Genomic DNA, 12,319 nt, shown 5'->3' on the forward strand with positions numbered 1-12,319 from the left:
CTCTCTGACACCGTCTTCCCGAAGCCAATGTTCCAGAAATTCAGGGAGTTCCTTGGATAAAGTGATGAGCACCGTCTGCCGTTCCTTTTCCATGGTGGCTACATTTGGTTTGAGCCTCTTGGAGGTTTTCCCTTCCTTGCGCTGTTTGCGTCGCTCGTCGTCTGGGGAATCCGGCCTTATCTCTACTACTGTCTCTTCCTTAAGGTCCATGACCTCTAGGGCTTCTCTAAGGGATCTCAATTACCGCAGCCTGCCATCGTGTCAGAAAATGAGGCAGAAAGGATGCCCACAAGGGTACGATATCCCTTTCTCCCTTAGGTACGCCTTGACTGGGCGAAATTCTCTATGCTTGTGGAGGGTGAGCATGAACAAATCCTGATACACTGTTGGTGTGTGGCATCTGAACTGGACCACATGGGCCTCCCTTGCCCGACCAAGGATTGATTCCTTCATACCAACGTCATGCATACACGCTAGTATGTCAGCAGGAAGTGCGTTTCCAGCTCTGTGCAAGCTGACTCTATGGACTTGGTCTATTTAAATATACATTTTTTTGGCGTACTCCAAGATGTGGCGAAACAAGGCCTCCACATGGCCCCTCATGTCCTCTTTCTATGCTTGGCCGGCACCCCTCGGATATGGATGTTATTCTGGCAGGATCATTTTTCTCCACATGTGCCTGAAGCTCTACTTGCTTCCCCTTTAACTGGAGGATCTCTTGCTGCCTAATCGCCAATTTTTCGTGCCTTCCAGTTTTGTGGCCCTCCAGCATAGTCACTTGGTCTCCCATCTCCCCCGAGTCCACACGCATCACTTTCAAGTCTGCAGAGTGGTGCATCTGCATATCTTGTGAGCCCTTTTGAAGGGTTGAGAAAAGAGAAGCCACAAAGCTTTCGTGGCCACTCCATCCATCTTTTCTGCGCCCACCAGGTGGTCTATGTCAGACGAGGGGAGCTTTGGGGGTGCCCGGCAGCTGCCAGCTTAGTAAGTACAGATCCTGCTTGGAGTGCATGGAGGACATGATATGGGTCAGGCGCGCAACACCGATTGGGATAAATGGGCTTCAGCCCCCCCGTCGTCTTCTGCAACCTGGTCTAAGATGATCATGACCGCATGACACTTTCCTAACACGCATTAAAATAATTAAAGCATGGAAACCTTTCTTTCCCAGTTCAATTTCTATTTAGGCTGCGTGTAGCATCAGATGCTTTAGCATCCGAGAATGTGACTTTAATTACCCTTTCTGAGAGGCCCAGGACCAGCCCCTGCCAGCCCGCCTCTGAAAGGTTTCAACAACCCTCCCTGCCCCCACCTCTTGTATTGTTTGAGACGGGCTGCCACCGAGGTGATATCCTTGCCTGAATGCGGGTATTTCTCCTAAGCACTTTTGGTGTGTTCAATTTGTATTCAATTGTTTCAACAAGGCAAGGCAGCAGCTGCTTTGAGGGGAACATTGGCCCCAGACGGAGAACTATGCTTGAAGATAGGTGGTGCATGTTGTTTTAGGCACATGGGCCTCACATGTCAACGGCTGTTTTATGAGAAATGGTACATGAGCGTCAAGGCACTTGGGACATCATGGGCCTGGTGTTAGGATCGAGATTCAGTATGGACGAGACTGCATAATTGCCGTCAAATTCACTCAGTCTCCTAAGATGGTGAATATCAACAGTGGTTGAGGTGAGGTCTGTCACTGACCCTTGGGAGGAAAAAGGGATAAGGGAGAGAGAAAAGGGAGACCCCCCAAAAGATCACCACAAGGATGCGCCAATCAATGCGTTGCCATGGTCCATCTATCAGAGGGAAAGTCTGGAGTAGGTTAGAGAAAATATGATCAAATACAAGGTAAGAAATGTGAACCAAAGGATCTCTACATTAGCACAAAGAATTTTACTGCTAACATTCAGAACAAGAGTGTGACCAGTCTCCCAGCTACCTGAATCCAGCCAGAGAACCTAAGAGAAAAAAGGCAGGACACTTTGCTGAGTTGGAAGACACTGTCAACCCCACAGAAAGAAGTGAAGTAGCTGCAAGCTCCAGATTCAGGACCACAGAGCCAACCCCATACGGAACAAAATAAAACTGTAGTGACACAAACATGTGATAGAGCATTGTGGAGTGAAGGTAACTCACCAACTGCTGTCGCAGGTGAGAATATTCAGGGGACTGTGGCTCTTATTCTATCTCTGCTCTTCCCTTCCTGGGTGGGCTCCCATAACCAGTGTTCTACCAAATCTGTGCCATGAGTGTTTCCATCTTTGTGACCCCAATCTATACTGTCAACCAGTGCAACCGTCAGCCATAGCCTGTTTGGAATTATCCTTCGACGGGACAGATCAGTCCTACCAATTCTGACACTTTCATCAATAGATGAGATACGTTAATGCAGAGGGCAGGCACAGTCCTCACATAGTCATTGTGTTCCAAGAGAGACACACAATGCAGGGCGTGGTAATCAGACAAAATATCGAAAAAAAAATATTGGAAAGACAAAATATCGAAGTAAAAATATCGAAGGTCAAAAATATAGGTAAGCAAAAATATCGGATACAAAAATATCGAAATAGGTGAGTATGCAAAAATATCGACAAAAAAAATATCGAGTGTCAAAATATTGTTAAAAAAAATATTGTGTAGTAATGGAAATAATCAATAGTATAGGAAAAAGTAAAATAATTGTATATAAAAAGTATTAAAAAAGTTGTATCATTATAAATAAAACAATTATAAATAAAATATTTAAAAATACATATCTATGTTTAGGAGCGGGTTATTGGGTTTATAGGGGATAAGGGTGGGAAGTAATTTATTAATAATTAATTAATATATGTTATTAAAAAATACTAAATTATACCTATTAGTTAATTAATTATAATTAATTAGTTAATTAACTATAATTAATTAGTTAATTAATTAAGCTCATATAGTGTATATTATTAATTAATAATTAATTGATAATTAATAAATAATAATTATGAAATTATAAATATATACTTTAAAAAATATATGTAGATACATGTTTATTTTGTATTTCTACATTTAGTAAAATATTATTTATAAAAAGTACATTTTTAGGTTTAGGAGCGGGTTATTGGGTTTATAGGGGATAAGGGTGGGAAGTAATTTATTAATAATAAAATCATTAATTAATAAATGTAATTAAATATTTGTAAATTATACCTAATTGTTAATTAATTATTATTAATTATAATTAATTAGTTAATTATTTAAGCTCATATAGTCTATAATATTAATTAATGTTTAATTGATAATTAATAAATATTAATTATGAAATTACAAATATATACTTTAAAAAATATATGTAGATACATGTTTATTTTGTATTTCTACATTTAGTAAAATATTATTTTTTAAAATTACATTTGTAGGTTTAGGAGCGGGTTATTGGGTTTATAGGGGATAAGGGTGGGAAGTAATTTATTAATAATTAAATCATTAATTTATAAATGTAATTAAATATTTGTACATTATACATAATTGTTAATTAATTATTATTAATTATAATTAATTAGTAAATTATTTAAGCTCATAAAGTCTATAATATTAATTAATAATTAATTGGTAATTAATAAATATTAAATAAGAAATATTAAATATTTACTTAAATAATTCAATTTAGATACATGTTTATGTAGTATTTCTAAATTTATGTAAAATTTTGTTATTTGTAAATTACATTTCTAGGTTTAGGAGTGGGTTATTGGGTTTATAGGGGATAAGGGTGGGAAGTAATTTATTAATAATTAAATCATTAATTAATAATTGAAAATAATTATTTGTACATTATACCTAATAGGTAAATAATTAATAATAAATAGTTCATTAATTAATATTATATAGTCAAAATTATTCTTTACGCAATTCTTTGTAATTAATTAATTTTTATTTTAATTAATTGTAATAATGTACTTAATTATTTTTTGTTAAAGGGGTATTTGTTGAGTTTTGGGTCAGTTTTCAGTTTGTAGTTAAAGGGGGATTTGTTGAGTTAAGGGTCAGTTTTTAGTTTTTGGGTTAAGGGCTAATTTTAGGGTTCAGGGTCAGTTTTTAATTTTTGGGTAAAGGGGTATTTGTTGGGTTCTGGGTCAGTTTTCAGTTTTTGGGTAAAGGGGTATTTGTTGAGTTAAGGGTCAGTTTTTAGTTTTTGGGTAAAGGGGTATTTGTTGGGTTCTGGGTCAGTTTTCAGTTTGTGGATAAAGGGGTATTTGTTGGGTTCAGGGTCAGTTTTCAGTTTGTGGATAAAGGGGTATTTGTTGGGTTCTGGGTCAGTTTTCAGTTTGTGGATAAAGGGGTATTTGTTGGGTTCTGGGTCAGTTTTCAGTTTGTGGATAAAGGGGTATTTGTTGGGTTCTGGGTCAGTTTTTGGGTAAAGGGGTATTTGTTGGGTTCTGGGTCAGTTTTCAGTTTGTGGATAAAGGGGTATTTGTTGGGTTCAGGGTCAGTTTTCAGTTTGTGGGTAAAGGCATATTTTTTGGGTTCAGGGTCATTTTTTAGTTTTTGGGTAAAGGGGTATTTGTTGAGTTCTGGGTCAGTTTTCAGTTTGTGGATAAAGGGGTATTTGTTGGGTTCAGGGTCAGTTTTCAGTTTTTGGGTAAAGGGCTAATTTTAGGGTTCAGGGTCAGTTTTTAGTTTTTGGGTAAAGGGGTATTTGTTGGGTTCTGGGTCAGTTTTCAGTTTTTGGGTAAAGGGGTATTTGTTGAGTTAAGGGTCAGTTTTTAGTTTTTGGGTAAAGGGGTATTTGTTGGGTTCTGGGTCAGTTTTCAGTTTGTGGATAAAGGGGTATTTGTTGGGTTCAGGGTCAGTTTTCAGTTTTTGGGTAAAGGGCTAATTTTAGGGTTCAGTGTCAGTTTTTAGTTTTTGGGTAAAGGGGTATTTGTTGGGTTCAGGGTCAGTTTTCAGTTTGTGGGTAAAGGCATATTTTTTGGGTTCAGTGTCAGTTTTTAGTTTTTGGGTAAAGGGGTATTTGTTGATTTCTGGGTCAGTTTTCAGTTTGTGGATAAAGGGGTATTTGTTGGGTTCAGGGTCAGTTTTCAGTTTTTGGGTAAAGGGCTAATTTTAGGTTTCTGAGTCAGTTTTTAGTTTTTGGGTAAAGGGGTATTTGTTGGTTCAGGGTCAGTTTTCAGTTTTTGGGTAAAGGGCTAATTTTAGGGTTCAGGGTCAGTTTTTAGTTTTTGGGTAAAGGGGTCATTGTTGGGTTCTGGGTCAGTTTTAAGTTTTTAGGTAAAGGTATATTTTTGGGGTTCTGGGTCAGTGTTCTGTTTTTAGGGTAAAGGAGTATTTGTAGGGTTCAGGGTCAATTTTTTGTTTTTGGTACCTAGTTCTACAGGATAACAATATATTTATTTTACATTTAATCAATTAAAGGAATTTATACATATATAACATTACATCAAGTTTAATTTACTGTAGACTACTGTTGGAATAATCTATTCTAATTAATTAGTGTATAGTACATATTAACATTTTATGTAGAATGCAGTAGGAATATTAATACTTATGTTATTACTGTGCAACACCTATTCTAATTTAATGTACAATGGATTTTGTATATTATTCATTACATTATTAGAGTCCAACATATACTCACATGTAATATACAGTTAATTATTTTTTATTACATTGCTACTTTTTAGTAAGATAATAAAATAAAATATTCAGCATGATTTTATAAACTTTTACTTTATTTACATTTTAACAAATAACATAAATGCATAAAAATATTTTTTTATTTACATTTCATTAGAAAAATACTTTTATAAACACACTTAATAACAACTATACAGAACCATTATTAATTTTCTTCTTTTTCATATGAAATTAACATTCTTTATTATCTGTTTTACATATTGTTATGTCAGAAAATAAATGCAAATAACACAAATATTTTTCTGTTAACCTTTTTTCAGCTTCATTTGTGAAGATCACATTTTTAAAATATAAAAAAAATTTGTCCTTTTTTTTAATTTTTTTTTTCAATTTGTGACAATGTACTTACATTTTTTAACATTGTTAACATAAACATTATTGTTTTAATCATATTAAATTATTATATTCATGTACATTTTTTTCATGATTTATTTGTAGCATAAAAAAATACAATTTTTCTATATAACATAAATTAATACTTCTTTTTTTACACATTTGGTTCTGTATAGATATTATATTTTACACTTGGGACTATTTTATTCATTTTTGGCGCTTTCTTTTGTAACCGGGTTAGGTCGTTTTGGGTTATTTGGAAGAAGGGCTGATCGCGGTTGGGAGACACTTCACGTCGCTGCAGGTAAGGTTCATTTTATATGTTATATGTGTATTATTATTATGGTTTGAGACTAGTGAGCTTATATTTAGTGCTGTTGAATGTGAGGGAGCTATGTTTCAGATTTTGAAATCACATATTTACGTATGGTATATACACGTCGTGTTAGTTAGTTAACTAATTATTTATAGAGTTCATTTAAGTCTTTTAGGGTATATCGAACATTAAATCATCAATGTTAATATGTTGGTCTCTAATTATTTGTTAATTATTGTGGGTGGGAATGTCTGTTTTCTATGTTTTTTTCATAGGTGTACGCAACATCGGAAGTTCCGTTTTTTTTTTAAGGAAGTGTTCGTTTTTTTCATCCAACACTGATTTACAAACACTTCTTTAAATTTTTCGGGTTTTCCGGAGCGATTCTTTATTTTTTCCTACTTTTTCGGGTTTTTTATGGTAGTTCGATGGCTAAGGACCGAGTGGATTTCGTAATTGTGGAACAGTTGTATTTTTACATTTTTTTTGGGTTACTTTTGCACTACCTGGATTACTTTGGTGGTAATGGACGTTATTGGATAGACAACAAAATTGGTAAGTGTTTGCTTTCTATTATTTTTGTGGGTGGGTAATGTCATATTTATTATGGAATATTTTTTAACTTATTATTTTGTTTTAATGTGTGCATATATTAAAATAATATCATTATATATTGCATACATTAAATACTTTAGAAGCTCACGTTACATATTTTCACATACTTAGGTGCTACTTTTGGTGTTTTATAACAGTTTCGGAATTATTTACAGTAGTGTTTTGGCTATGATGTTTAGGTATTCTATGCCTTTCGTATTAGGATAAAGTTTAACCTGCTCTTCCAGGTACTTGTGCATTTGTTTATTTTGCTTGGATGTTTTAGGGACAATTTCGATTACAGATTGGTCCATTCTAAATTCTTGATAGCTCTGTTCTTTCTGTAGGCATTTTATGAATTTTTCGAGAGTAGGTTTGCTTCTGCCAGTTGATTGGACAAATGCATTGTGCCAACCTTCAACGGCATTGTTAGTTTTTGACTCCCCGTTAAGGGTACTATTGTACACATTCCACCAGGGAATGAGGAATTTTGGATTTCTTCTGTGGCCAGATCTGTGGAGTCTGCCTACCCAGGTGTCTTCAAAGTAATCAAGAAAAGGAGTTAATCTAGCTTCGTTTTGTTTGTAAAATGGACTGTCTATGATAATATTGTAATGTTCAGCTACATCTGTTGTTGGGACATAGGCAAGTGCTATAAGTTTTTTGATTTGAAAAGCAAATGATGAATTTGTAGCATATTCGACACTTAGGGTAGTTTTTTGAAGGTGTCGCCATAAACACTGGTTGAAATGATAATAGCACCCTTGAATGGAGGTATGGGGGTGGATTTTTAGAATAGTTGAGAGCATTGCATGCTCAAAATCAAGAATGATTTTGTCAGGAGAGAAATCATTGGTTTTTTGTTTTATGACATTTAATAATTCCATATATGTAGAATTGTTTTTGTTAGGCAATAGTGCATATAACAAAGGGATATTGCAGTTGTGATAGAGGCCATGTATTGTGTATAATTGGAAGAATGGTTTGGGACAGATGTTAAATGTCCCATCCATCATCCAATATTGGCTTTGCTGCAGTTTCACTAAATTCATACTGGTACCAAAAATTATAAGTCTATTCTCATTGCTTTCGTTGTCATAAATTATAAAGGGTTGTTTATTTAAAGTTATTATTTCGTTAGCAGTAAAACTAATATCCTGATATGTTCTAGGACATGGTGTTGAAGACGTTGTAGCTTTTTTGGTCCGTGCTATAGTTCTTTTTAATGATAGGATGTTTGGCATTTGGGTTGAGGCTGTTTTGGGAATTTTTGGAATGGCTTCTTTTAAAATGACATTAGTTTGCTTTTGGGATCCGGTACTAGCTTCTTTTATACTTTCCATAGCTGTTCTGACTTCTATTTCTGTAATATTAGGTGGATGATTATGTTCCCTAGTATATAGTACTGTAGCTTCTTTTGTTGTTGCTCTGCCATAGCACTTGTTGGAATAATATTTGCAACATTTCCAATTCACTTTCATGCCATATTGTTTTTCCTGTGTGTACGTGTAACCCATGTAGCATAATAATAATTTTCCTTTTTGGCTGGTCACAAATTCGGCTCCTTCGGTCATTTTGTACTTTGTATATCTATAAAATATATATATAATAGTTAATGTCAATTTAAATGTGATCAATAATCTATGTTAGTGATAAGTAGGAATGTTTATACTTACGTGTTTTAGAATGTACAGCTAAACTTAGGACTTTCTTGCTTCTTTAGTTGAGGATAAATGGTTTTGATGTTGTTGTAGCTGTTATGAGAAATATGACAGTAGTATATTATTTATTAATGTTTCGGTACATTAGCAATTATAAAGCTCATTTTTACTACTAAAGTGTATCTTCATTATTCACATTGTGAAGATACTTACATAATTTTTGTGGTTGGTATTTGGCAGTATAATTCTTTCTTCAGCTTCTGTAGAATACTTTGTAGTGTTATCTTTAAAAAATAAGGAACATATGAGTTACTTTAATCACCATGTTGGTAGGTTTTTTGAAACATGTGGTAAATATGTTATTTAATATACTTACTTAGTGATTTGTTTTACTATTGTTTAGAATGTGAAGTTCTGTATGTTGTCTGTATATCTATTCACTGTGTTTCCTCTGTAAATAAAGAATATGTCATAGAAAATTATTAAAACAGTTATAAATGTTAGTATTGTTTTTACACATGTATTGCAGTTGCATAATACTTACTTACTAAAATGTATTTTAGAAATAGTAATGAGGTCCTTAGTTAATTAGTAGTGCAGTTTTCAGAAGTCGAATCTACAGAGAAAAAAATATATGTTGAGGAAAACTGATTTGTTTTCTGTGTTTAGATTTTTGAGCACATAATTAAACAATGTAACCTAACTTACATAGTTATTCGATTCTGTGTTCCTATGCTTTCTTCACAGTTAGTTTGAGAAGACAATTCAGTTGTTGTAGTATCTAAAAAAATATTAATATGTTATTATTTAGGATGTTAAGTAGTATGAATAGCAAAGAGCCACTGGGTATTTAGCAGGTAAATAATTAGTAGTACTAAATTATGCAGTTTCTATTTTATGTACTTACTTAGGACAAAGTATAGTAGAAATAGTTCTGATGTTCTTAGTTCAGTAGTAGAGCAGATTTTAGTAGTATAATCTATAGAGAAAAATAAATATGTGGGAGAAAAATGATTATTTCATTGTGTTTAGATTTATGTGGACATAATCAAAACAATGTGCAATTATTTACATATATTTTGGAATCTGTATTCCTATGCTTTGTTCACAGTTATTTTGAGTAAAATATTCAGTTCTCGTAGTATCTTAAACAAATATTAGTAGATAATTTATTAGCATGTTAACTGCAATTAATAGCAAAGGGGTACTGGGTATTTAGCAGGTAATTAAGTATTACTAGCAAATAAAGCACTTTCTATTTTATTTACTTACTTAATATAAAGGATTATAGATGTAGTACTGATGTCCTTAGTTCTGTAGTAGTGCAGTTTTCAGTAGCAGAATCTACAGAAAAATAAAAAGATGGTGTGCAAAAGTCATTATTTCAGGGTGTTTAGATTAATGTGCACATAATGAAACAATGTCAAATTACTTACATACTTATCTGAATCTGTATTCCTATGTTTTGTTCACAATTATTTGGAGTACAATTATCAGTAGTGGTAGTATCTAAAAAAAATAATTTTATATCATTATTTAGAATGTTAAGTAGTATGAATAGCAAAGGGCCACTGGGTATTTAGCAGGTAAGTAAATACAATTAGCAAATAATGTATTATATATTTTATTTACTTACTTAGTAGATGTAATAGTAGGTTTAGAGTCTCGTTCTTCTACTTGTTGTGCAGCAATTCGGATAGACAGGAATCTCCTTCTGTGACTTTTGGCAAGTAGTTTGTGCTTACGTTTTCATTGCTTATATAGGGGAGTGTCAGTAGTAATTACTTTACTATTGGTTCATTTAAAAAATTAGGGTTGTGATTGGTTAGTTAGTAGATTTGAATTTCTGTTGACATTAATTAGTATTAGAATTTAAAAACAAACAATAATTATAAAAGTATACACAGTACCATAGAATATTTTTATATGTGTAGGTGACATTTTTTTAACCAATATAAAAAAATATATGATTTTATAGTGTGTGTATAGTAGAAATGAAAGTGTTGCATGTTATTTTTGATGTGAACACATATAAAGCGTTAATTAATTATGTAAAGAAAAGCTTTACAAAAGTCGATATAGTTAATAATCCGATATTTATGTGCACAATATTTTTGTATTCGATATTTTTGTAAATGTCATTAAATTTTGCAGATAGCGATATTTTTGTATTCCGATATAAATGTAGTCGATATAACAGTAAAAGATGTTTTTGTATATCGATATTAAAAAATCGACATTTGTGTAGACATATAGTTAAGTATAGGATCCCGATATTTTTGACATCGATAATTTTGTTCCGATATTTTTGTACATCGATATTCTAGTTTTCGATATTTTGTCAGACATTCGCAGGGCGTATTATATTGTATTTGTAGAGCACTTACTACCCCTATGTGCGATGCTGAAGCACTTGTCCATGCGAGCAGCAGGTTACTCCTTTTGCATGTGTGGTTGGAAGAGTGTTGTCTTTGCTTTGAGACTCTGTGGAAAGCATTTCCATGTGGTGCATGATGAATACCAAGGTGCAGTTTTGTAATGCAGAATCGCCACTTCTGTTTCTCAGCTTGGCCTGAGCATTACCTGATCCTGATTATCTGCCAATTTAGCTCCGCACCCCTTGATTAACTTTAGCCACGCCCCTCATTTGCTATGTTAGCCACCCCCGAAGTTAAGACCTAGTTGCGCCCCTGATATGGGTCACCAGTCAGCCCGTCAACCCAAGGTGCGACTTAGCCTGTGCAGTGCCGACTTCAAAAAACATCTCCAAATGCCAAAACGTTCCTGCTGATAGAGCCTCTCTCTCGGGTTAGCTGGACATTGCACTCATACAAAACCATTGAAATTCCCCCGTTGTAGTTAGTTCAGCTAACTATAACTCGCGCGCCCTCAATGCACTGCTGATGACGTTACATATTGCATCACTCATGACATGGTCTTGTACAAGTGCAATGTCCAGCTAACTATAACGCCCCTGAAACCTATGGATTTTTCAGTGAATTACTAAGGTTTTTTAAATGCTAATTCCTAACTATAACGTGCCTGAAACCTGTTTTTTCCAGTGAATTTCAAAGGTTTTTTTAAATGCTAATTTCTAACTATACCTACAGAGAAAGGACATGTGAAGAAAGAAGAAAAAACGCACAGAAAGAAAAAAATGCAGAAAGAAGCAACAGAAGACCTCAAAGACAAAGTGCAGGAAGAAGGAATACATGCAAAAAGAACAAACAGAGGAGCAGAAAGAAGCTTTGTTGCAAAATCATCCTGTACTCTCAACTTTTTCAGACGGATACTGGTGGTAACTGAGTCTGACTAACCAGTCCTAGAGCCAGTGCTATGTTAAATAACACTTAGAATACAGTGAAAACACCTACATACACTAGGGAACACTATACGTTGGGGCCCCCCTGTGATTAGCATCAACTCCTCTGTAAGCCCCTAGTACATAATAGGGCAGAGGGATTAAAACTACCTCTTAAAGCGGCACAGGGCGCGTTTGCACACTGTTGAAGGGAGGGGGTGGCTTGAGGTGACATGTGTGCAAACAAGCCCTCTGGCCTTTATAAGTTAAGGTATATAGTCCTCTTCAATCCTGAGTGTCCCTTGGGTCCAACTAGCCCACCAAGTATCTCCAGTTAGCGCCACAGAGCTGCGCTGCAGAGAAGTGTAAAAAGGGGCACGGCCTTGACCACCTGTCTGCAAAGCAGCGAAGTGGCGCTTACTGGAAGCACCTGGTGGGCTAGTTGAC

At 34.4% G+C, this 12,319-nt stretch overlaps 1 protein-coding gene across 1 annotated transcript in view; it reads left to right on the forward strand.

Moving 5' to 3' along the window:
* Positions 1-12,319, forward strand: part of LOC147710094 (erythroid membrane-associated protein-like) — a 205,561-nt gene that overhangs the window by 65,159 nt on the left and 128,083 nt on the right. Inside the window, exon 5 of the mRNA XM_086919314.1 lies at positions 6,242-6,304. Within this exon, the coding sequence (XP_086775440.1) occupies positions 6,242-6,304 (63 nt within the window). The remainder of the gene's footprint in view (positions 1-6,241; positions 6,305-12,319) is intronic.

Source organism: Lissotriton vulgaris, chromosome 5 (genome assembly GCF_964263255.1).
Source record: "Lissotriton vulgaris chromosome 5, aLisVul1.2, whole genome shotgun sequence".
Classification (NCBI taxonomy): Eukaryota; Metazoa; Chordata; class Amphibia; order Caudata; family Salamandridae; genus Lissotriton; species Lissotriton vulgaris.